General features: G+C 37.6%; 2 protein-coding genes across 7 annotated transcripts in view; one reads left to right on the top strand and one right to left on the bottom strand.

Annotated features, from left to right (window-relative positions):
• The window catches only part of kitb (KIT proto-oncogene, receptor tyrosine kinase b), a 37191-nt gene extending 24360 nt beyond the window's left edge, over positions 1–12831 (top strand). For 3 of the 4 annotated variants that reach the window (XM_079616350.1, XM_079616349.1, XM_079616348.1), the window contains 20 exons: positions 2576–2845; positions 3299–3583; positions 4054–4193; positions 4276–4444; positions 4717–4903; positions 5511–5626; positions 5720–5834; positions 6260–6444; positions 7985–8091; positions 8205–8331; positions 8492–8596; positions 9155–9265; positions 9832–9970; positions 10079–10140; positions 10226–10326; positions 10485–10607; positions 10993–11104; positions 11224–11323; positions 11864–11969; positions 12051–12831. In XM_079616350.1, the coding sequence (XP_079472476.1) occupies positions 2674–2845; positions 3299–3583; positions 4054–4193; positions 4276–4444; positions 4717–4903; positions 5511–5626; positions 5720–5834; positions 6260–6444; positions 7985–8091; positions 8205–8331; positions 8492–8596; positions 9155–9265; positions 9832–9970; positions 10079–10140; positions 10226–10326; positions 10485–10607; positions 10993–11104; positions 11224–11323; positions 11864–11969; positions 12051–12212 (2724 nt within the window). In that variant the 5' untranslated portion in view covers positions 2576–2673 and the 3' untranslated portion in view covers positions 12213–12831. Of the gene's footprint in view, positions 1–131; positions 281–2575; positions 2846–3298; positions 3584–4053; positions 4194–4275; positions 4445–4716; positions 4904–5510; positions 5627–5719; positions 5835–6259; positions 6445–7984; positions 8092–8204; positions 8332–8491; positions 8597–9154; positions 9266–9831; positions 9971–10078; positions 10141–10225; positions 10327–10484; positions 10608–10992; positions 11105–11223; positions 11324–11863; positions 11970–12050 lie in introns of those variants that run through there. The other variant, XM_079616347.1, reaches the window with a different exon arrangement.
• An 889-nt stretch (positions 12832–13720) lies between these two features.
• The window catches only part of clockb (clock circadian regulator b), a 20150-nt gene continuing 7092 nt past the window's right edge, over positions 13721–26778 (bottom strand). For 2 of the 3 annotated variants that reach the window (XM_079616338.1, XM_079616339.1), the window contains 13 exons: positions 25350–25468; positions 25119–25201; positions 24915–25021; positions 24680–24827; positions 24101–24176; positions 23262–23403; positions 20720–20811; positions 20499–20609; positions 19235–19381; positions 18920–19147; positions 18018–18127; positions 17605–17872; positions 13721–16197 (listed from right to left, as the gene is read on the bottom strand). In XM_079616338.1, the coding sequence (XP_079472464.1) occupies positions 16015–16197; positions 17605–17872; positions 18018–18127; positions 18920–19147; positions 19235–19381; positions 20499–20609; positions 20720–20811; positions 23262–23403; positions 24101–24176; positions 24680–24827; positions 24915–25021; positions 25119–25201; positions 25350–25468 (1814 nt within the window). In that variant the 3' untranslated portion in view covers positions 13721–16014. The remainder of the gene's footprint in view (positions 16198–17604; positions 17873–18017; positions 18128–18919; positions 19148–19234; positions 19382–20498; positions 20610–20719; positions 20812–23261; positions 23404–24100; positions 24177–24679; positions 24828–24914; positions 25022–25118; positions 25202–25349; positions 25469–26778) is intronic. The other variant, XM_079616340.1, reaches the window with a different exon arrangement.

Below are 26778 nucleotides of genomic sequence, written 5' to 3'. Positions count from 1 at the left end.
TGAAACTAAATACTACACTAATGCCTATTGGATTAAGCAATTACAAAATATAGCTACTAGTAACAAAAATAGATAGCCTACTTTAAATGATTAAATGTTTAAATAGCTTGCCATACAGAGTGAGTGAGGAGGGGGGTAGAGAGAAAGAGAGAGGCACTTGAAGACGCACAGTCAGTTGTGGATCAGTCATACCAATGTACGGACACACGCACACTCGCAGACAGAATGGATCACGCTTGGTTTCTACGCACAGTTCTGCTTTTATTCGCCTTACCTGGAGGTAAGAACTTACATTTTCAGTTAAGATATAAAATGCCGTTTTATTCGCCGATTTCCACCCCAAAATATGTTGCATTTTCCCCCAGAAAAATGTTGGCTTCGCAATTCCTATTTGTATGAGACTAATTATGTGAAGTTAATGAGCAGATGATTAGGCTGATATCCAGGGAATTATCCAATTGTTTTGACAACAGATGCAGATGATGACCGTTAAGAGTTATGTTTTTGTCCATCTGTTGATGTAGCCTATACTCTCGATACAGTAGCGCGCTATCAATTTAATTATTGATTTATTTAGGCTGTCTAGCTATTGATTAATTTCAGTTATTATGTCAAGTTAACTCTCACACAGGGAGAATCTCATGTGCTGTGCATAGTGTCAATAATTAATTAGCGTGTAATTAGAGTCGCGTATACTTGAAACAAAGTATAGCGCAAAAGCAATCGGTTAGCCTACTAATAAAACTACTACTGTCAGTGCTGTCAACATAATGACCAGAACAACTACCGAGTTATTAAGTTACAGGCCTTGTCACAAACTGCTCTCAACTAACGGTCGGTTTGCGTTCCTGGTCGAGATTATCGGATAGATTATAGCTGCAAGCAACAGATGCAGTCCGAGAAGGTTCACGTAGCCTACAGGTGTCTCGTGTTTTTAGGCAATATGAGAGACAGCGAGACGAAGACGCGTAGGCCTACAACTTTTATTGTCTGTGGACATGTGTGCATATTTCTATTGCATATTTTTATATTAGGCTACTTTTAACTCAATCCCCTATTTCATAGCCTAATTTTCTCAGGCTGCCAACCCAATAACACCTGAAAAACAACATTCATTGTCATTAGGACACTTTGTAAACACATGGTCAATGTGTTTTAAAATAGGCTATTGTAATGTAATTTATAATGAGTATTATAGGCCTATTACTCCGAAAACATGCCCACACCATTTAAGAATCTTCAGAATGCGCATGTTACGTTGCTTTGATACATTCTGTTAGCCTTGTCTTCTGGTTTGTTGTCATTGGCGCACTTGTGTGTGTGTGTGTGTGTGTGTGTGTGTCTCGCGCGCGAGTGATTACTGTTCTAATCTAGCGGGAAAGCTCCGTATTGTTTGGCTCTCCTGTCTTTTGGCTAGTCACTAATGCATCCCGTACTTGTTTCGTATAACGTTTGATTAATCTGGACAGATCATCATGGTGAAGTAACAGATTAGTCATCGTGGTGCGGATAATGGGGTGAAGGCGTGCTTAATTGTTTAAATGTGAGGGCATCAAAAAATAAGAATATTTTCTTCTCAAAAATATAAACAGATTAAATTCATTAAATATATTAAATTAAAATGTTAATTTATTACTTGAATAAAGAAAACGCCTATTTTTATTTTAAGCAAAAATAATTCTCACTAAAATTCAAAATATTATTTACAATGTAAGTGTGAGTAGTCTATTTAAAGATCACATTCTTTGTTGACATAAATTACCATTTAAAGTTTGGGGTAAGATTTTTCAGTGAGATTTTGTTTTTAAAGAAATCAATACTTTTATTCAGCAAGCACACAATAAATTGTTCAAAAGTGCCAGCAAAGATATTTGTAATAGTAGGCTACATAAGATTTTTATTTAAAATAAATGCTGTTCTTTAAAACTTTACAATTTATACTATTTTGAGGAACTTTGCACAAAATTAAATTTGAAATTAAGGAATATATTAAAATATATTAGAATAGCCTAGAAAACGGACATTTTAAATTCTAAAAATATTTTCTAAATAATATTTTTATATTTTGATCAAATAAATACATCCTTGGTGAGCTTGAGGCCTCTTTCATTAAAAAAAAAAAAAAAAAACACTTTTGAACCATTGTGTGAATTAGAAAAAACATTAGTATTATTGTTTTTATATAGGCTAATAAAGTAAAAAATTATCCATAATTGACATAAAAAACATGTATTAATATATATATATATATTATTTAAAAAAAAAAATTATGTTAATAATCTAAACATTTACATAATGCTAAATATAATTTCTTCTCTTTGTTTTTCCATAGCACTTATTGAGATCCAGGAGTTTTTAAAAATTCTGTTTGCCATAATGAAAATGTTCAGAGCAGATACATCAGGTTTAAGCTTTTAAAGAATTATCACAGTGCACCATGTCTACCATAAAGACCTTCTCACCTTCAAGGCTTGTTGACTGTCAACAAAGTGATGCATTAACTGATTGCAGGATGTTGTCGTTGATTAGACCTGACTTGGTATGCACAGTGAACGTATGTGTGTTTGTATTTCAGGATGGTTTAAACCTGTTATCACTCCCGATGCCCCTGATCTGGTGATACCTAAAGGTGGACAACTGGAACTCCGTTGTCATGACGATGCAGAGGCAAGCATGGGCATGGTGCAATGGCAGCGGGAAAAAGGTCGGAAAATCGATGGAGAGCTAAAGGAGGACGGAGCCAGTGTCATCCTCCTCACCTCCACACAGATGCAGCATTTGGGCCGCTACACTTGTGAGAACACACAAACGAGAGAGAACAGCTCCATCTATGTCTACGTGAAAGGTCTGAATATGCGTGTTTGCAGTTCTCTTTGATTCTGAGGGGTTTATTTGTTCTTTTGGCCTCAATTCCCACACTTCGCTGTAGAAGGAGTATTAAAACTTGAATAGGTCTTTTGTAAAAGCACAAATGCATGTCCTTAAGCTGTGTACTCAAACCCCACCTTAGTGTGGATGTGGTTTAATTTCTTTTAATTGTATTATTGTTAACTGTCATTGAATGATGTAGGTATTTGAACAGCCGTATTGTGTGATAAACCACTTGCACACACTCATTTTTTTTTTTACTATTTCCTCATAGACAAGTCCTTCCCGTGTTTAATGTAACGCCCCTTGTTTTGCATTCACATTTTTTTCCACTTTTCTTCATTATGTTCTTCTTTGTTTTGCATGTCTTTTGTTCCCTTTCTCATCACTCTCTTTGTTTTCTACCTAAAATGTCTCACTTTTCTGGCAGATTTGAGGAACGCTTTTGTGCAGTCCATGGTGACTGGGCTTCTGGTGAGGGAAGGAGGGGATTGCACTATTCCTTGTTTAGTAACAGATCCAGCTGTCAATCACCTGACCCTGTTGACCTGTGCTGGCACAGCCTTACCAGCTGGCCTCACCTACATCACACACCCTCAGAGAGGGATCACCATAAGAAACGTCTCCAAAGCCTTTGATGGCTGCTACGTTTGTGCAGGACAGATGGATGAAAAACCTGTGAAATCAAGCCATTATAACCTGGATGTGCGGCCAGGTGCGTGTATGTGTGTGTTAGAGCAGTGGTTCTTAAAGGGATAGTTTTTATTTAATCACTCAAATCATTCTAATCTGTATGTATTTTTTTTCCTGATAAGTAACGCAAGTTGTTTATATGTTGAGAGGAATCGTTAGTTCACAGGCATTGTGTTAAAAAAAAAAATTCTGTTTCAAAGAAATGCTGTTCATTGACGTTTCTATTCTACGTATATATATATATATATATATATATATAATTAAATGTACTAAATAAAACCAGTTATTTTAAATTGTAATATTTCACAATATTACTGTTTTACTGTATTTTTGATCAAATACATGAAGTCTTGGTGAGCATAAAAGACGTCTTTCAAAAACATAAAACTTCTGACAGTAGTGTATCATTGTCATATTATATCATTACATATATCTCTCTCAATATATCTTTGCCTATATGCTTTATTGCATATTCTTGTTTTTGTGATGCAGTCCCGGAGACAGTGCCAGTGATCAGCCTATCCAGAATGGAAAATGTGATTCTTATCCAGGATCAGGAGTTTGAGCTCACCTGTAGCAGCATCAACATCAACCATGATTTCTACCTGAACTGGAGTATCCCTTCAGAATCGGTTAGATCCACACACCTGTTGCATATCTTAGATTGCTTAGCACAGTATCTAACCTGGACTCATGTTGTCAATAATCATTTAGACAGCAAAGGAAACAACTAAATCTAACGTCGTGCCTGGTTCTCGAGGATATCTGCGCTCAGCAACACTGAAGTTCAATTCTGTGAAGATGAATGACTCAGGAGTCTATCAATGTAATGCGAAGAATGAGAAGGGTGTCTCCATGGCAACTGTCAATCTGGAGGTTTACGGTAAGAAATATTATAAGATTAAGCTGTATCTTCTAAATAATATTGACTTTAACCAGAGAGCAAGAAGGCCAAGACTTGTAGTAACACGAAAGGGCTAAATTGTAACACTCAATATGACGATTGTTGAAATGTTGATAGGGAAGTCTCGCCTTTAAGTTGATAGATGCATGGGTTTTACTTTAACTTTGCATCTTTAAACCTTGGCCTTTTCAGCAAAAGACACGTCCCTGGCTAAACAACGGAACATCTGTTTATGTGTGTATTTGTGGCAGAGCGTGGTTTCATTAACCTTACGGATGGAGAGGACAGTGTGGCGGAGGTGCGAGACGGAGAGAGTCTGACCCTCAGCGTGGAGATGACGTCATACCCCAAACCCTCTGAAATCTACTGGTCCTATAACAACCAACAGCTCAAAAACACATCCGAGCACGTCATTACACTACACAACCAGCAGTACAGGTACACATACCTGCACATATACACACACACACAGTCAATTATGTGGTAACTGCACCAGTGTTTTTATACACTAAACTTTGATCTTATTGCTACTGGTTCTTTAAAGCTGGTATATTAAAAGCCAAAACTATTATGAGCACTTGACATGACGTGTATTTTTAGTTTTCCTCACAGAAAACACCAATCATTTATTTTTTCTCTTAAATTTTTATAATTCGTTTCAGATAGAAGACAAATAACAGATTCAGTCAATAAACATAAAATTATCTATTATAATTATATTGTGGTATTATATTATTATTACTATTTTTATCAAAATTGAAAATGAAAACAACTTGTGAAGTGATAAATTCATATCTGATTGACTGATTGAAGTAAATCACTTATTACGCTTGTAAGTTAGGAAATAGGAGAATTTTACCTACAAATATTAATAAAATTTGTGTTATTTGTATGAACTATTAAATCAAACTTTTTGTTTGAACTATTACACATTGTCTTATACAATGAACCACAATTTAAAAAAGTTGATGTCCATTTGTTAATTTCAAACATTTATATGTGAATCTTTAACAGACATTGAGTGTCATTCATCTGAATTTTGCAGGTTCATCAGTGAACTGAGGCTGGTTCGAATTCATGGAGCAGAGGGCGGGATCTACACTTTCTCAGCCAATCACACATATGCATCTGTCAATCAGTCATTCACCGTCCATGTTATGTGTGAGTTCAGAGGATTGAGAGGAGTTTAGCTTTCAATTTTGCCAGATTACCTCAATAGAGTCTTTATATAAATACAGTAAATCTCTCATTCAGGTAAACCAGAGATAGTTTCCCAGGAGGGGCCGGTTGATGGACAGGTGCGGTGTGTTGCTTCAGGATATCCTGTCCCCAAAATATCTTGGTATTACTGCGAGCCGCCACACACACGGTATGACTCGCACACACTCAACAGCCATGCAATAGCACACATGCTTACACTTTATGTATATGGTCAATTTTAGACATTCTACTATCTATAAGTGACTATAAGTAACTACATCTCACCAGCTCTCATTAGAGTATTAGTAGACTACTACAGTCTAATACTCTAATGAGAATCAGTTGACATGTAGTTGCAAAGTTACTTATAGTTAATAGAATGTCTAAAGTGGACCATTGAAATAAAGTGTAACCGCACGCATCTCTAACTTATGTTATGTAAGTAGTAAACAAACTATTGAGATTGGAGGGTCAAAAAGCCATTTAGAATAGAAAAGTGTTTCTAAGATGATAAATGGTGGTCTAAATAAACAATGTTATATAGATATAATAGCTGTTTGTCATATCCTTTTGTCTCTTTATATTCTCTGACAGGTGCTCCCTTCTGTTGAATGCGACGCAGGCCGATGAGGAAGTTGCTGTTGTAACAGTGTCAGGGTCAGAGTTTGGACGAAGCAAGGTGGAGAGTCGACTTAATATCAGCAAAGGAAAATTTCACACTCTGGAGTGTGTGGCAAAAACCCAGAGCGAGCATGCCTACACCCTCTTTTCCATCAGCGGTGAGATTCATTCATGTTTATCTGAATGAGGATATTCCTTAGACTTCTATTGTTCATATAAAGCTAATCACAAATATAGCAGTAAACACCAATTATCAGGTCCAAAAATATAGTACATGTTGTATTGTCATAATACAATGCAGTTGTTACATAAGTGTCAGTGTGGCATAGAGAAGAAGCTTTCTACTGACTGTCCTTTACCCAAACCCTAATGCTGCTTTCAGCTGCTGTTTACAAGTTCAGAAATCATAATTACTATGTGATGTGTGTTCAAGTGATTTTAGTGGGAAAAAATGGAGGCAATTAAATTTTTTTCCCCCTTTTTTTCACTTACTGATAAGACAGAAAGCTTTTTTCACACTAATGCAACAAAATGAAAAGCAAAGGATGCGCATTAGGTCTGTAATAGATGCTTTGTCTTGGTATTTTATTATGACATAGAGAATGGTGGGAAATGCAGTTTGGTTACACATGACCTCAAAAAAACAAACAAACAAAAAAACAAACCAAAGTAATACCAAAGCAAAGTAAAAATGTCAGTAATAATAAATTATTTCAAATATTTTTTTTTTCTCTATTCATCAAAGAACCCTGAAAATAATAGGAAATATTTTTAAGCACCATATCAGCACATTATATTGATTTCTTCAGGATCAGGTGACACTGAAGACTGGAGTAATGATGCTGAAAATTCAGCCTTGCCATCACAGAAATACATTTCAATTTAAAATATATTAAAATAGAATAAAATATTTCGATACCAGATCTAGAATTAATCAGATATGTTAAACTGTAATATTATTTGTACACAATGACTGTTTTTTTTTTTTTTTTTACTTTATTTCTAGTCAGATAAATGCAGACTTGGTGAGCATAATAGACTTCTTTCAAAAACATAAGCGGTAGTGTATGTACTGTATATTAAAACTATACAGTCAACATTTAAAATTTATGAATCTTTTTTTTTTTTTTTTTTTTTTCAAGGACATCACCAAAATGGAGGTTTTCAGATTAAACTAACTTCATTTAGTTCATTGCCCTAAGCTAATTATTAGCTAATTTCTCCAGACACAACAAACAAACATTCTTTTTGATGAAGTGGGCAATTCATTACAATTAAAAATTAACACACACACACACACACACACACACACACACACACACACACACACACACACACACACACACACACACACACACACACACACACACACACACACACACACACACACACACACACACACACACACACACACACACACACACACAGCTGTTCACAGATAATCCCTGAATGTTCTCAGACACACACTGAGCTTGTTGACAAATATGAGGGATTATTATTTTGTGCAGCGTGTGCACATTAGGACTTGATACTGACGCTAAGCTGTTAAAATCCTCTGAACAACAGATTTAAAACACTCACCTTATTAGTAATATGGTACTGTGAATTAAGAAGTATTATTGTTTAAATGCAGAGGTGGTGTTTCAATTTGTGAGTGTGTATATTCATGGATGTGTGGGCATGCGTTTCTCTCCCCAGAAAGAACTGTGCCCCATAAACTCTTCACACCTCTGTTGTCTGGTGTCGTCTCCACTGCTGTTCTGCTTAGCTTACTTGTGGTGGTTCTGCTCTTCAAATACATGCAGGTACACAACACTCACACTACACACTATGACATAGCTTAAATCTCTATAGCAATAACTCTGGTTTTTATTATTTCACTTTTATTTCCTGCTTGCCATTTTGTTCACTGCCACAGAAACCCAAATATGAGATCCATTGGAAGGTGATCGACAGTTTTGATGGCAACAGTTATACCTACATAGACCCGACGCAGCTGCCTTATGACCCCAGATGGGAGTTTCCAAGGGAAAGACTCCGCTTTGGTAAAGGCATTCACATTACACATCAATCTAAACGTTAAGATTACACAATAGCTCATTATTTAATCTGACTAAAAGTGTGTAACATACATACAGGATTCTTCGGTGAATAGAAAGAACATGGTAAATAAGAGCTAAATGTTTGTTGTTTGTCATGATGAAGGTAGAATCCTTGGCTCTGGAGCGTTTGGTAAAGTGGTGGCAGCTACTGCATATGGGCTCCTATCAGCTGACACAGTGACCACTGTTGCGGTAAAAATGCTAAAACGTGAGTATATGTCTGGATGTATGACTTAACATGTGTAAAGTACACTTCCCTGGATGTATGACTTAACATGTGTAAAGTACACTGCTTGGCCAAAAAGTTACTTTTTGGATTTTTAAGGCAAATTCTTAAGTCTATGATTATTTCAGTGATATGTTTCAGAAATATTGTGTTTCTAGCATGTAGCAAGTCTTTGGGATGTGCTGAAGGAGACTGTACATTGTCATTGCAAGATCTTGACCAATAATTGATGCACCTCTTGATGAAAATGTTGTGATGTTATTTCCATCAAGAGGTGCATCAATTAGAGTTAGAAGAACTATTACCAAACATATAGCATGCTAGAGACATAATAATCACTGCAATAATGATCCAATCATAGACTATCCAATCATAAACCTAATCATAGACAATCAAAGACATTTGCCTTATTTTTGCCGGGCAGTATATGTTTATAAAGACTCCAATCATTGGTTTTCAAAACCTTTAATGTTTATATAACGTATCTGTGTTTGGGTGTGTGTGTGTGTGTGTGTGTGTATCTGTGGATCTTTCCCAAAGCGAGCGCTCACTCCACTGAGAAAGAGGCTCTAATGTCAGAGCTGAAAGTTCTGAGCTACATCGGCAACCATATGAACATTGTCAACTTGCTTGGCGCCTGTACAGTAGGAGGTACGTGGTTAATATTGATTCGATCACTTTAACAGTGGTGACAGGTGAAAGAAAGATACCTATACGTTTATTATAAGATATATTGTATGTTCCTAATGTCATTCCTGTCCCATATTGTTTTCTTTCTTTTGGTTGAAACACAGGAGATGTTAGGAAATTACTGCACTTTTCCAAATAATGAAAGTGGAAGTGGATTTATACTGCACCACAAAAGTAGAAAACAGTAATATTTGTCTCTCGAAAATGATGGTCTGTTCTTTACACAAATCTTTTGTATAGATTTTTATAGGGTAATAACTGTATAGCGTTGTATATAGCTTCATAAGACTTGGACTATAACACACATTTATGGTGCCTTTTGTCATACTTGGAGCTTTCCAAATGATCAAAAATTTTATTATGGAAAAGAGCAGTCTAGACATTCTGCCTAAACTTTTGACGTTTCACGGAAAAAAAGTCACACAATGATATGGGAAATATATTTTGGCGAAATGTAATTTTTTGGGAGACTTTTTCCTTGAGGAGAAATTTGATAATTGTTAAAGTGACAATTTTTTTTTCAACAGGCCCTACTCTGGTGATCACGGAATACTGTTGCTATGGCGACATGTTGAACTTCCTGAGAAGAAAGCGGGATGCGTTTTTCAGTTCCAAAACAGGCGATGGATATTACAAAAATCTGCTCAGCCAAATACAGCCTTCAGGGTAAGATGTGTGTCTGAGAAATGTGGTGCAACATTTATAAGAGTATAAATGTCCTTTGTTAGGTTTTTGTAATGTAATACACCATTATATGCATGTGTGCACACACAGAGAGGGCACTGACAATGGTTACATGCCCATGAGGTCGTATCAGAAGAGATCGAATCAGACAGGTAAGGCCCATCCCAAGAAAATACAATCACTTTTACTACCAATTTTCATTATTTCACACTTTTCAATCGGTATCATCTCTCTTAGAATGGAGTGATGATAAAGATGATCTCTCTTTGGATACCGAGGATTTACTCAGCTTCTCATATCAAGTGGCTAAAGGCATGGACTTCCTCACGTCCAAAAACGTGAGTGTGTAATTACATTTATTCACCTCTCGAGTTTCAGAGTGAATTGAACATTCAGACTTTGTAATGTTATCTCATTTTCATAGACAGGTCTATAGTGAACACATACGTTTTTGACTAATAAATGTCCATTTATGTGTGTTTCCATGTATATTTAGTGTATCCACAGAGATCTGGCCGCTAGGAATGTTTTACTGACTCAGGGTCGGGTAGCAAAGATATGTGATTTCGGTCTGGCACGTGACATCACTAGAGATTCCAGCTACGTCCTGAGAGGAAATGTAAGGAAGTGTTGTATAACCGTTACCACACTCACACCTACTGTCAGGCTCTATATTAATATCCAGCATATTCAGAATTATATTGGAGATTTTATGTAGTAAAAACACCATTGGTTTAAAGGGATAGTTCACCCAAAATGATTTACTCGCCCTCATGTTGTTTCAAACCTAATGAAAGTCAGTGGAGTACAAAGCAACATTGGACTCCATTAACATTATATTGACAAAACTGAAAGAAATCGATGTATTCTGGAGAAATCCACAGAGGTTTGGAACAACATGAAGGCGAGTAAATGATGACCAAATGTTCATTTTTAAATTATTTTTTTTTATTTTTTTATTAAAGCATTGTTCATTATCATGAATGATGTGTTTTCCGGTTTAGGCACGTCTACCAGTGAAATGGATGTCCCCAGAGAGCTTGTTTGCTTGCGTGTACACTTTTGAGAGTGACGTCTGGTCCTATGGCATCTTACTGTGGGAGATCTTCTCTCTGGGTCTGTATGGGCCGGTATCAGGCCTATTAAATATCACACATACCCAGAATACATCTCCTAAACCAAGGCCTTTAAGTGACTCATTATAAAGGTCTTATGAGGTGAAAATCTGCCTGCAGGTAACACGCCTTATCCGGGGATTCAAGTTGGATCCGCATTCTATAAGATGATACAAGATGGATACAGAATGACTGAGCCTGAGTTTGCCCCAATTGAAATGTAAGAGAATTATAATTGTCTTTAAACAGCCTGCCGTTAGTATTTTATTTTTATATAAAATACTACATTGAGATAGTATTAGCACACTTCCATTCAAAAGTTTAGGGGTTTTATTAAAATCTCAAATTTTATGCTCACCAATAAACAATAATATTGTGAAATATTATTACAATTTAAATTAACTGTTTTCTATTTTAAAATATTTTAAAACGTAATTTATTCCTGTGAAGGCAAAGCTTTTTCAGCATCATTACTCCAGTCGTCAGTTGCATATGATCCTTCAGAAATCATTGCTGACATTTCTTATTATCAAGGTTGAAAACAGTTGTGCCGCTTAATATTTTTGTGGAAATCATGATGCATTTTTAAGGATTCGTTGTTGGAAGTGTTTGTGGTAGTTTTGTTCTTTTGTAACATTATAAATTATCCATTTGATGCATCCTTTCTGAATAAAAAAATAAAAATAAAAATATTTCTAAACGTACCCCAAACATTTGTCAGATGTGCATGATAATGAGGCTTGTGTGTATACATTATCAGTTACGAGGTAATGAGATGGTGTTGGAGTGCTGACCCTCTGAAGAGACCAACTTTTAAAAAACTGGTGGAAAGGACTGAACTCCTGCTGTCGGAAACCACCAAACACGTACGTTCTGACTCATCTCAGCTCAAAAACTGTTGACATTGAACAAGCTTCTTCAGTTAGGTTTGCATTTGTGTCTTGCAGGATTACTTGAATCTCAGCACTAGTGGCAGCTGTGAGGCGTTTGTTCCTCCAGAGCTGCAGAGGGCGCAGCGGCTGAGTTCTGTGGGCAGCTCGACAGCCTCCTCGACTCAACCCCTGTTGCAGGCAACAAATGAAGTTTTTCTGGAACATCAGAGCATATAAATGACATCACGTTCTTTGTTTTGCCTCAAAATCATTTTCTCAAAAGCCTTAACCTCCATTTAAGTACTGACTTTGTGGCATTTAAGGGCATCTCCTAAGATTCCCTGCTCTCTGCTGGTTCAATGCAACTCCATTAGCCTTGTCTTCCATTATATTTCAAATTACTCAAGACACAGCATGTCCAGCCATATAACATATTTTTTTCTAAATGCAGCTGGGCTCCATTTAATTGTATCGATTATAGTATTTTGAGTGCATGAGCACGTAGCAACCATGACCAGGCAAGCATTTAGATATAGAACCTAATGTTACCTCACCAGATAAATGACCAGCTCTACTGATGACATCATCGTGTAGTGAGTGTCTCTGTGATGATGTCGTGTTGTGTATTCTTTTGAGTTGGACTGGGTGAACAACTGCGATTATGTCTTAGTGCAAGTAAGGTGGGTAAGTGGTAAAGATGTTAAACCCGAATCTTGTTTAATGTGTCTCTATCTGAAGCACTTAATACCAACGAATTCTCGTTCATGCATACTGTTTTCAGCATGTCATTACTCTCAGGTGAGTATTAGAATGCATTATCGATTTGTAATGCTATATAGTATCTATGAGATACTTCTCGAACTAAAATTGTAATATTTATTAATGATGAAAGGAAAACTAGGATGTTTATATTTTTTTTTAGTTTGGAATTGAACGTTTGAGCTGTTGAATACGTGTATATATAAATACAATTTGTTGCAGTGTTCAATTGAGAATCATATTTGAAATGTACATTGTTTGTTGTAATAACTGACTGGGTTCTATTCTTCAAAAGTGGCTAATTTGGCTGCAGTAGCTGCAATAAACCATACGTTTTTGTTCTCGAAGCATGCTTTAAAGATGAAAAACATATCAGGTATCTGCTCATTGCTAATTAACAAGCTAATTATTCCAGTGGATCCAAGGTTTATGCTAAATTATTCAGCCAACTAAACCACGTTCGAAGGATGGGATGTTGGTTTAAAAAAAAAAAATCAAATTCAATGTTTTTGAAGGTTGACTGTGACAAATAACTTGAATTGCTATGAGATTTGACTTTGTAAATATCTGATGTGTCAAGCTATTTTTCCAACTTGTAGAGTGTTATGTCAGACATAAAAGAGCAGTAAGGAATGATGTAATGTTTTTATACAGAATAAATGAAAATGAAAAAGGAGCCATTGCATGAATTGTGTATTTTTAAAACACAGAAAATGTGTGCAGTTCCTTAAAAGTTACGGTTGGTGTTAATACATTGATGTTTGTTTTAATATCCAGCTTCCAATTTGGAGCAGCTAATCCAATGGTGCGAGTTTGGGGAGGGACTATCCTTTTGTCTGACCAATGACAGACAATAGGAGTATTCAAAAAAACCTGTTTGCAAAGGGTCATTATTTTGGCAATTCCATTTGGTACCACATTTTGCAGTATACATGTCACATAAACATGAACATAAGCAAATCATGAAGACATCTACGTAGACAATGTGAATAACATTGTTTGCTTTATTTCAAGATTTAATATTGTGGAGGGAAAATTCTCTCTTTTTTTTTGGTAAACCAACAGAGGACAATTCCAACAAATTCAATCACATTGAAGGTGATATGACCTGGTAACATGGTTTTGGTGCACAGCAATTCAGTATGAACAAAATAATAATAATAATAAAGGTTATGTAACAACTTAAGACTTTTACTACATTTACTCCTTTGATGATTTATTCTTTTATCATTCACTCAACTCACTGATTTTCTACTCAGAAATTAGAAGCACTAATCAAATTTCTGGGGCTACAACCAATAACCATCATATTCTGGAAGCACACATTCTTTTGGTTGCATATAGGAATACAAACAGTGTAAAAAATAAAAGATAATTTTGAATACAGACGGTTGAAATATCCAGGAATGGCATCTAAAGTCCAAATCAATTATCTCTTCAACCTGTCAGTAGCTTTTTGGGGGTCATTTATGATTGTACACACAATGAAACATCAGTTCCAACAGTAACAACTAACACACTTGGGGGTTTCAGTGCACAACAAAATGAAACGCACAACACAACTATGAAAGAAAACAGGACAAATTAGAGGAAAGTGGACATCTACTTTAGGGGCATTTCCACTTTTGGAATTCCAGAAGTCAACAATATCAAAATCTGTTCAGTTTCCATATACCTTTCAGCTCTAACTAGTCTTCTAACAGTGTTACCGGTCAATACACAGCAATACTGTTTAACACGAACGTCTTTTGCCATATGAAAATAAAATTGCTTTGAATACTTCTTATATAAATCCCTTTCTGAGGTATAAAGCTAAAATGGGGAAACATCTAGAATACTGAGATACTGCAACGCAAGAACTGATTGGTCATCGCTGGGGCTAATACACACTGTAGCAACCCACACAGCGATACTGGAAGAGTCACAAACTGTTATTGATATAATAGCCTGCACTTTAAATTCTCTCTCTCTCTCCCTCTCACTCACACACAAACACAGACACAAACATTCAAGCAGTTAAAAGGAAGATCACTTAACTTTAAGACTCTACAGCTGCACGATAACCCTGCTTCGGTTTAAATTACAACTTTGGAAATAAAACGAGGAAGAGGACAATATAATAATTATTTTCCTGAAAGTGGGAATTAGAAGGTCCACAGTATTCCGGACCGTCCTCAATAACACATTTAGAAACGCTCTGCCTTGGATGTGGCTTCCTTGCATAGTTCCCAAAGCCATAAGGGAGAACATTTATGAAAGAGGATTTGAAAGCTTATTTATGGCGTGTTATTCTCTGAAAAATACAAAGTACCATCCATGCACACAAAAACGAAACCATTAGGTCACAATTACTAGAAGGATGGACTATTTTAGTGTGTATAAACACAATAAGTGCTATATGTAACGGGGAAAAGGTGCACAAAAACTTTTTAGTGGACTACTATGAATCAGCTAAAAAGCAAATTAACATTCAAAAACTGGAAGTAGTTTTGTTTTTTAAACAAACTAGCCTAAATCAATTTTGGCACTTAAAAACAGTCAAATTTGATTTTTCTGCATCAAATGTCTTTGATAATTAGAAATAAACTGAAACTCTGCCTTTTTTTTGTATGTCAGAGACATGGGGTATAATAATTTCCCACCCCAAAAAAAAAAAACTAAAACAATTCTAGTGCCTCTAAAAAACCTCAAGGACAATCTATTAACTGTACGTCAAGAGACTATTGTAAGGAAAGGGTTAAAAGTAGAAAGCATCACTATATGCATAATATAAAAACGTTAAATTTAAAGTAATACTTTAAAAAACAAAACTGGAAGTACAAATGAAAGTTTACACTTCATGCAGCATATAAAATATTCAATATCTTGCTTTGTTTCTTTACGGTTGTGTATTTACACTGTATGGTACACGAGACTGTACAGATAGACTCAGTTCTTTGGGCTGTTTACAATGAAAGCCTGAGAACGAGGTTTGCTGTTTGGCAAAGACGATGCAAAGGCTAGCAATCCAATACTTTCTGTTGTTGAAATAAATAATGAGTTTGGCAACCACCTGTTGGTCTGGTGAGACATTCTGCATGGTTGCCACAGTGTCCATCTGGTGGTGTTGGGTTCCTCCCAGCTGCCATGTTAAAGGGGGGTTCCTTGTCTGAAAAGCATTTAAGATGCTGCCAGGAAGGGCCGTTTTGTCATAGAACAAATGAGTTCAGCAACAATAAACATCCAGAAGAGATGATGTGAGCAGGCTCCTCCATCTGATTGGCCGTTGTGTTTATCCACGTTACTGAGACTGGGCGCTAGTGCTGTCAGTCTGGTGAGAAGGGGTTGTTTTCTGCTGTTTTTGAGTGTGTGGTTTTAGTTGCTGCTGCTGCTGCAGTGATGGAGTAAATGTGCCTTGCTGCTGAATAGGGAAAGCCTGCAGGATCAGTTGTGTAGACTGGTTGCCATGGAGAAGACGTGTGTTCTGACAAATACACAGCAGAAAATTAGATATGAGTCAAACACTTTTATTTAAAAATTAAAGTCGACTGGACTGTTTTACATGCGACTGAAATAAACAAAACAAAAATGGATGGAAGTGGTTCTAAATGGTTTCTATATGAATCGCTTGTTCAGATCAGTGGTTCTCTATAATATATATATATATATATATATACACACACACATGGTGAAACTCGAAAAATTAGAATATGGTGCAAAAGTTATTTTATTTCAGTAATTCAACTTAAAAGGTGAAACTAATATATTATATAGACTCATTACATACAAAGTGAGATATTTCAAGCCTTTATTTGTTATAATTTTGATGATTATGGCTTACAGCTATGAAAACCTTTTCACAATATTCTAATTTTGAATTTGTGGTTTTCATAAGCTGTAAGCCATAATCATCAAAATTATAACAAATAAAGGCTTGAAATATCTCACTTTGCATGTAATGAGTCTATATAATATATTAGTTTCACTTTTTAAGTTGAACTTTTGCACCATATTCTAATTTTTCGAGTTTCACCTGTATATACACGCACACACAACCAGTCAAAAGATTTGGAAAGTAAGATGTTTTTAAGAGAAAGTCTCTTCTGCTCACCCAGGCTGAATTTACTTGATTATAACAACAAAAAGGTGAAATATGATTACAGTTCAAAACAACAGTTTTCTATGCGAATATAAAGTAAAGTGTTATTTACTCCTGTGATCAAAGCTGAATTTTCAGCATTATTACTCCAGTCTTCAGTGTCACATGATCCTTCAGAAATCATTCTACAGTAAAATGATGATTTGATGCTCAAAAAACATTTCTTATTATTATCAATGTTGAAACCAGTTATTTATTTACATTTTTATTTCAGGATTCTTTGATGAATAGAAAGTTCAAAAGACAGCATTTATCTGAAATAGAAAGCTTTTATTTCTATTTATTATTATTTATTCATCAAGGATGAAATTAATTGATCAAAAGTTACAGCAAAGACATTTATAATGTTACAAAAGATTCTATTTCAAATAAATGCTGTTCTTCAGCATCTATTCATCAAAGAATCTTAAAAAAAAAAATGTTTTCAACATTGATAATAATAATGAATGTTTTTTAAGCATCAAATCAGCATATTAGAATGATTTCTGAAGGATCATGTGAGACTGAAGACTGGAGTAATGATGCTGAAAATTCAGCTTTGATCACAGGAATAAATTACATTTCAATATATATTAAAATAGAAAACAGTTACCAGTATTTTAAATTGTCATAATATTTAACAATATTATTATTATAATTTTTTTAAAATCATATATATAATTCTTTTAGTGCTGAATCACTGAATCAAGTTCTGAAAAGATTCAAAATGAAACTATGTGCCCGCTTTGTTACCTGTAAAAATGTTTGCTGCTGTTGTGTTGGCTGCTGCGTCGCCCCCTGCTGTTGACTTGTTTGTAATGAGGTAGCTTGAGCCTGTTGTTCTGCAGGCGCAGCTGACTGAGTCTGCAGTGCTATGGTCTGTGTCTGACCTTGTTGCTGTGGAAACGGGCTGTAAGCCGTCACCACCTGACCCATTAACATTGTTGTGGGTACCATGACAGTATTACACGCCATTGGAGCGGTCATAATCTTGGTGACCAACTGCTGCCCAGAAGGAAACCTGAGAGTGACAGGGTCAGGCAAAGAAAGAAATTATTAATTAATATTAGTTGTATTAATAATAATAATAATAATAATAATAATAAACATATAATTTTAGAAAGTGTCCTGTAAAAGAGAGATGAGAAAAAAGGCATGTACTGTACCGGTTTATTGCATTGCCCTGATTGATTTTTGAAGCCAGATTGCTGGGTATCTGCACAACATTGGCACTGGCAGGCTGGCTGATCATCATGGTATTATATACAGGACCACGCTGAGAAAAAGAATGAGTCAGAAAAATTAAGTCATCTATTTAGATGATGTCACCACATGAAGTGGAGGACGAGACATTATGTCATTGTTAATGGGCTTTTTAAAAACTTCTAGGTAATACACAGATAAAGATAATGTCTATAAAGTCAATTTAGGAGTGTTAACAACTTTAATAACCTCAACTTTAATAGAGTTTTTAATAACCAACTGCAATAGAGTTGTGATTGGGGATTTATACCTTAAATTTATATAGCTGTGTTAAATCAATGAATTATATATATGTTCAAAAGTTGGGGGTCAGTACGATTTGTTTTGATTATCAAAAATGCATTAAACTGATCAAAAGTGAGTCATAAATATTTGTATTTGACATAAATGCTGTTCTTTTGACCTTTCTATTAAAATAATCCTAATATTAAGTAGCAGAACTATTTTTTAACATTGATAATATGTTTCTTGAGCACCAAATCATCATATTAGCTCAATTTCTGAAGGATCATGTGACAGATTGAAACAGTAAACAGTTCTTTTAAACTGTAATATTTCACAACATTACGGTTTTTATTATTTTTTAATAAAATAAATGCAGCTTTGGTGAGCATAAGACACTTACTTCAAAAACACACACTACCATTTAAAAGTGTAGGGTCAGTAATATATTTTTTAGTGTACATAATATAATATATATTAAAAAGATATGAATTGACCGAATCTGAAACACTGAATTGTAACCAAAAGTCAGATTATCATCATACATTGTCAATGACTTGAATATAATTCTTTATTAAAATACCTGTGTAACAGAAGAACCCTGTAGATTCTGCTGAAGGGAGCGAGGAGCCTGTTGCTGTGGAAGTGCTTGTTGCTGTGGAACAGTCCCACTGTGTGCTGTACTCGTCACATTTTGGCCCTGTATAGCTATGACCCCAGTCTGTGCCCCAACCCCTAAAATGTTAGTCTGTGCTCCTCCAACTTGAGGCAATTGTACGCTGAGTCCACCACCCGACTGCTGCAATATCATCTGAAAGACACCATATGAATCACATGCCTCTGTTCCCATGACAACAAAACGGTCAATACGAACATTTACATAATTATGAGTGTGTACCTGAGTGCCCGGACCCTGCACTCTCTGCAGCTGCTCATGAATCTGTCTCAGCTCCTCCTGCTGTTTCTGAATGTTGGCCTCTATCATGCGTGTCCTCTGCTCCAGTTGATCCTTTAGGTGCTGCATCGCATTCAACTGTGTAGAGAACTACATTCAGAAAGCACAGAAAGATAAACATTATGGTGTCATTGAAAAAAATATATTCTAGCTGAGCGCCCACTATGAGTTTAAAGCTACGTTTACAGACATTTCACGCCTCTCCGTTTTTGAAAATAACATTGTGCACACCTGTCAGTTTTCAGAAAAGTGTTCGTTTACACGAACCCGTGTAGGCCTATATGCCGTCAAGAGCATGCCAAACCTGTAGGTGGCAATGTAACGAGAAGCTCAAGCCCACATTAGCCAATCAGAATCGCGAAAATAGTTACATACTGTGACGTTGGCTGCCTAAAATTTATTTTTTCTCAGTTTACATGCAAACGTGCAAACGAAGGGCACAAACGAAGGGAAATGTCTCAGTTTTTAAAAACAACCATGTACGTGTAAACGGGGCCTAAGGCAACTGTTATTTTAGAACGCATCACCTTATTATTTCCTTGTCACGTGACACACCGCCAGCCACAATAGCGCTGTGACAAATTAATTTTGTATTTCCTTTTTTATTCAAAATATTCATATATAACTTAACTTGTTAATAACTATATCATGAACTATCTGATAAAATCCGATTCACAAATTTGTGAATGTGTTGAGCGTAACAACGTAACATGAGGAGAGTAAAGATGGAAAGCGCCAAAAGCTTGTTTCCATGACATATTGCCATGAGCTAAGTGTTTAAGTTATCATGCTTTTCATTGGAATTACAAGTTCATGACATTTCCTCATATGGAGTCAGTTCATTACGTTGCATTCGAAGATCGACTACTTTTGACTGACAAAATGCCGGCGGACGAAAACACAGTGAGTTGTTCAAAATCTTTCTTTTTAGTAAACTCAGTGTAAACAAACAATGTTCTCAATGCTCAAGTTCATGTGTAGAGCCCCTGGTAATACTTCAAGCACAGTTTCATGTTGTTTAGACCCTCCTTAGTGCTTTAAAAATAGCGAAAAAGGAAATACGGTCAAACTTAAAAATGGAGTTTCCATTCTAATTATGCTTTTACCCAAATGTTTGACTTGGGTAGATTCACCAAAATCGAACCTAGGCTCTTTTTGTTAGAGTTATCCTTTAAGCTGAAACTGCTGAACAAAAAACAATTCTCACCAGGACATTAGGTTGAACCTGCTGCTGTGGTTGAGGTTGTTGTGGTTGATGTTGATGTTGGCTGATTTGGACCGAAGATCCAGTTTGATTGGTGTTCTGAGAACTTATGGACTATCAAAACAAATAAGATATGCTCATAGCTGGTGAGTAATTAAGGTTAAGTTAGAAGTGTTTTGTAAGATAATTAAATACTTTGATGTTGATGAAGAGGCAAATCTCACCTGTGTGCTGAAAGAGGACCGACGTTGGGGTGTCATATCAACAGCGGGCTGGGGTGGAGTGCTCACATCAGTCTGTAGCTTGGAGGGAGTTGCTGAGGAAATCAAACAGATATGAGCGCTTTCAAACCGGCACAAAATCAGGAAAACCCAATAGAACAGCACACTTTTGGTTTTAACCAGGGCTTGACTAACACCAAAGGCGGGTGGATTTGCGCCCACTGGCCACTTTAACGGGTTGAATTTTAAATACATTTCAATTGTAGTCTTCTCAAAAGGCTTCTGAAATGACTAGAGGCTAAAATTTGTCAACTAACTGTGATGTTGGCTTGAGAAGCCTGAACCTTGAACCGGGACTCGAACTCGCATCGCCTGAAGCACAGCTGCGGCATATGTCAGAGGGCTATTGCTCTGACGACATGGCTCATTTTCATCAGATAAATGTCTATGGTTCGTTATATTTCTTACAGATTTCTGCTTGTCCAAAATCAGATTCAGTTAAAGTAGCACAGTGACATTACATTTATTTGAATGCATTAGTGAGAGAGCGACTGCGTGTGAATCAATCCTACCTGTCTGCGCAGCGTTTCTCTACTAACAGTGAAGCTGTGGGTTTTCATTACTTCAAAAACAGAAAGAAATGCTATAACTTTTCAGTTTCTCATCTATTTTATTGATACTGTATATCACAGGACAGCATTGACAATACGTTTCTGTGCGAGTGTGAACTGTACATGACGTGCAAGCTACCGTCTGTATGTTTGTGTGTGTGTGTGTGCTACAATGTAGCAGCGCATTAGTTTAGAACAGTGATTAACTTATAATAAACAGTTTAAACGTGCATTCACGTGATCAATATTGAGTAGGCTTTACAGATGGTATAAACAAACATTACTTTGTGGAGTGTTGGAGTACGCATTTATTTGTCATTTTAACTGAAACGGAGAGCAAAAGAGTGGACAAAGACTTCTTATCCTAAACCCCCCTCAATAGCATTAGTATCACAGCCAATGTAAGTCTATGGGATTCTTTGTAAAGGAGGTCTGTAGAGTGAAGGAGGTGTGTGTACAGTGGTCATTTGCATTTAAAAGGGTTGCACATCTAGCTCAAGTACATTTTAGCATGCCACAGTCCATTTTAATCATATAAAATGTAATTTTCCAACTACAAAATTGTGGCCAATGAAAATGGCTAATAATTTAGAACCACTTAGATCAGGGGTGCCCAATCCTGCTCCTGGCGATCGACTGTCCTGCACAGTTCATCTCCAACCCTAATCAAACACACCTGCCTTTAATTTTCAAGTGATCCTGACCATAGACATCATATAGATTGACGCCCTATCGACCGCTACTGCCTATTAGCACGGTCGAGCCGTGGGGCCGCCATCTTAAACCGGTCACCTGCTCCACTCAGTGTAATCTGTATGGCAGGTGCAATGAGCTGTCAGCGCATTTAATTAATCATATCTCACTGAATACCGAACTGATTTTCACGCTGGGTTTTTTTCTGCAAATGTCATTCATGTAGCTATGATACAGGACACTTGGTTCGGCCGTTTATATACTGTCTATGGGTTCGGCATATTTTAATATTAATAGTAGGCTTAACAGTAATATAATATTCTGATATAAGATATAAAGTGACCAGACGTCCAAAATCAAAATATGTGATGTAGGATATAAGGTATTTTATAAATCACACACTATAAATATGATAAAGAAGCAGAAACAGATAGGCCTAGTTGCAGTAAAGTAAGATATTTTAATAAGTTGAAGAAACAATAATGATTTGTGACACACACACTTACTCACTCTCTCACACACACACACACACACACTTACTCTCTCTCTCACACGATTTGCGCATCGCCGTCATGTGTGTATTACACAGGTAACGTTATTAACGTTACATTGCTTCCTGATATCACGTGCGCAAACACAAATAACCTATATTTATATGTTTACTACATGGCCGTTGAATGCTTGTATCTGATAACCGAGAAGCTCTTGTAATTATTACTTTACCCCACCTCTCCATGCCGAGTGATGCAGTAAACATAACATCTAACGTTAGCTGGCTACGATTTCAGTACAGTAATATCAAAGATCCTTGCTCCTTCTCAATTATCTGGTAATATTCTATTCACAAAATACAACCAAAAGTACGGTAATGTTCAAATGTACTTGTGAAAAGTAATCCCGGGCCCTATTTGCGCTGGTCCGCCGATTAGAACAGGAAAATGCTCCACAGTGCTCTGGAATCTAACTGCTGATAAGCAACGAAACTAGGAGTACGACAGGTTTAAGATGGCGGCCGTATTTCTCAGTGCCCAGCGGCCAATAGGGCATCTAGTCTCTATATAATATCTATGATCCTGACGTGCTCTGAAGACCTTAATTGGTTGCTTCAGGTGTGTTTGATTAGGGTTGGAGATGAACTGTGCAGGACAGTTGATCCCCAGGAGCAGGATTGGGCACCCCTGACTTAGACAGTGGCTGGTGTGCAAAAAAAGTTAATGCCAAGCGCTTGTTTTAATGCTTACAGGTGCAGGTGTTGTCAGAGACTGCAGTGTGTGAGGACTTGCGGGAGCTCCTTGACGAGGTGGAGGGTGTGCGGCTGTTACTGAAACGCTCCAGCACCTCCTTCAGACTGGAGGTGTTCAACTGCGATTCACGGCTAGAAATCTGAGACAGATGCAGAGAGAGAGAGAGAGGAAAATTTAGACTAAAATATTAATACTTATATTTATGTGTTTGAAAGTCTCTTATGCTCAACTAGGAGGCATTCATTTGATAAAATACAGTTAAAACAGTAATACAGTGAAATATTATTCATTTAAAATGACAAAATGCAATTTATTCCTGTGATGACCAGGCTGAATTTTCAGCAGCCATTATTCCAGTCTTCAGTCACATGATTTGCCAGAAATCATCCTAATATGCTGGTTTGATTCTCAATAAACTTTTATTATTATCATCAATGTTGAAAACAGCTGTGCTGCTTTATATTTTTGTGGACTTTTTCAGGATTCTTTGATGAATACAAAATAACTGACTTGACTTTTGATCAATTTAATGCATGCTTGCTGATAAATAAATCAATAATGAATTTAAACTTTTGAAAAATAGGGTATATAATAAAGATTTCTTTTTATAATATAATTTATTGCAAAGGAGACGCACATGAATGTTAATCATGCAAGCAGCAGCCACAGTTAACCGCCAATGCGATAACCTCAAAATGATTAATGACCTGGCCATTTTCACTAATGTTGTGTAAAATACTTAATCACAATCTGCCTAAGATAAGCTGTATTACAGCATGTCCATTATACCACATTAGTGGACTATTTCAGAGAGGTTTCCGTCTCAAGCATCTCACCTTGTTTCCAGTGAGCTCAGGGGGAGACTCCTCTATACCCATCTCTCTTCTCCGCTCCGCTCGCACCTCGGCATAACTATAGACAAAAAGAACTGAAAATAAGAGCAGAACTGCAGAAAACAGGTTCAAGCCCCAAAAACTGGCTGATCTCAAACAGAGCTGGGTAGCGGAGAAATGCTGTCGCTGTCTAAAGTCTAGTTGAGAAGTGTAACATTGCTCTTTTTATCTAAATATATAAAACTGTACGTGCGAGAGTGAATGACTCAACGGTTTCAGTTTCAATATATCACCAAAAAGGAGACTAAAGTACCGTACTGTGAATAGCAAAACAGAAGCACTGCCTGCATAAACACCAGAATGCACACGGTTTGATTTTAGACTGGTTATAGTCAGGTGAACAACACGTATCTGCATTACGTCACAGTCCGATCCTCAAGTCTGTGGAAACACGCGGCTGGTTTGCATCAGGCTCCAGTTCGCCTGGCTGAAAACAGGCTCTGGCACCAGAACGCAAACCATTCTGGTGGAAATGGATTCTATCTGGTTGGATGGTGTAGACATTTATCTGCCTCTGCGTACCTCACAACAGTGTGCGTGCACACAATGAACTCTGGTCGTGAATTCCACTGGTGATATGTGATGTAGTAGTTAGTCTGGAGCCAAATCCATTGCTGCCCTTTAGTTAAAAATCGATAATAGCACGATTTCCCTTTTCCAAACTGCATTACTGCAAGCAGACAAATAAAGAGAAAGACATGAAGAATATGGTACCTAATGAAAGTCTCAAATGTATTTTTGTGCCTGTTATACTCACAATGCTCATGGCATTTGGCCAGGGAATGCAGGTCGTCTACATGATAATAGTCATAGCCTGACGTTCCCAACACCTCAAACGGCATATAGCCAATGATAGGTGGTGCTCTGTAACACAAGGACACACACAGACCTCATTGAAGAAAAATACCGGACGATGAGTTACAAACATGGAGAAAGTGATATTGTGAGTAAGTGTGAAAACCTGTGATCTAATAGGAGGAATTTCCACTCCAGACTGTGTCGAGATGTGAATTCCTCATAGGGCTCCTCAACCATGCACATCTCCTGTACACAATCAGTTGTGTCAATATTAGTGTGTTTACACCAGTAATACCTTATTACGATGCAAGGCTATGGTTATCTGCTTTCAGAGAGAGCATTTGTAATGCAGATCTACTGTTTCTCTGGATTTTCTGATTGATTATCTGCTTACTTTGATGAATTGGGGTTTGGCGAGCCTCACAGTAGCAATAAAACAGACTGGATCATCGAAGGCCGGCTGCAAAGAACGCTGCAAAACCCCCTCAAGGCCATTCCGGGTTGCATTAGGCACTGAGAATAAAGAAGAATAGAAGAGGAATAAAGTGGAGATTTGTGTTAAAGGATCACGCCGACTGTCGCGGGACAGTCGCATATAGCCTTGACGGGTCGCGGGACAGGCGCATATAGACGTGACGGGTCGCGGGACAGGCGCATATAGCCGTGACGGGTCGCGGGACAGGCGCATATAGCCGTGACGGGTCGCGGGACAGGCGCATATAGCCGTGACGGGTCGAGTGACAGGCGCATATAGCGGTGACGGGTCGAGTGACAGGCGCATATAGCGGTGACGGGTCGAGTGACAGGCGCATATAGCCGTGACGGGTCGAGTGACAGGCGCATATAGCCGTGACGGGTCGAGTGACAGGCGCATATAGCCGTGACGGGTCGAGTGACAGGCGCATATAGCTGTGACGGGTCGAGTGACAGGCGCATATAGCCGTGACGGGTCGCGGGACAGGCGCATATAGCCGTGACGGGTCGAGTGACAGGCGCATATAGCTGTGACGGGTCGAGTGACAGGCGCATATAGCCGTGACGGGTCGAGTGACAGGCGCATATAGCCGTGACGGGTCGAGTGACAGGCGCATATAGCCGTGACGGGTCGAGTGACAGGCGCATATAGCCGTGACGGGTCGAGTGACAGGCGCATATAGCCGTGACGGGTCGAGGTCGAGTGACAGGCGCATATAGCCGTGACGGGTCGAGTGACAGGCGCATATAGCCGTGACGGGTCGAGTGACAGGCGCATATAGCCGTGACGGGTCGAGTGACAGGCGCATATAGCCGTGACGGGTCGAGTGACAGGCGCATATAGCCGTGACAGGTCGAGTGACAGGCGCCGGTGGCAGCTGCCCCTGCCACGGAAAGATTTTACCCTTACTGTGCTAGCCTAGCTTAGCACAAAGACTGGAATAACAGAACGCAAAGCACTGTAAACTTCTGCGGAGTGATTTACTCCAACTCTGAGCGAACTCTCTGCTCCTCACCACGGGGCTTCTCAGGTGCTGCGAGCAAATCACTCCGCAGAAGTAGCAGTGCTTCGCCTTCTGAGAATATAGTTCCCAGTATGTATAGGTTAGAAGATGGCTGTGTCTCATGTGACCTTGTTATTTGTACACGCTGGGACTATACAAATCACAACATGTAAATTGGAAAATGTTGGCGTTTTTTTGTCACTTATTGGGACCAGTATGCTAGCTGGAGCCGTTTACCTCCAGTCTTTGAGCTAAGCTAGGCTAGCGGTGGGTGCGTCAGACAGAGTTCTGGGACGCACGGAGATGAAAAGGGTATGTATGGACTTATCTAACTTTGGGAGATAC

The sequence above is a fragment of the Phoxinus phoxinus genome (assembly GCF_949152265.1).
Source record: "Phoxinus phoxinus genome assembly, chromosome: 6".
In the NCBI taxonomy this organism is placed as follows: domain Eukaryota; kingdom Metazoa; phylum Chordata; class Actinopteri; order Cypriniformes; family Leuciscidae; genus Phoxinus; species Phoxinus phoxinus.
Note: the sequence above shows the minus strand (reverse complement) of the source record. Positions and strands in the feature narration are given on the sequence as shown.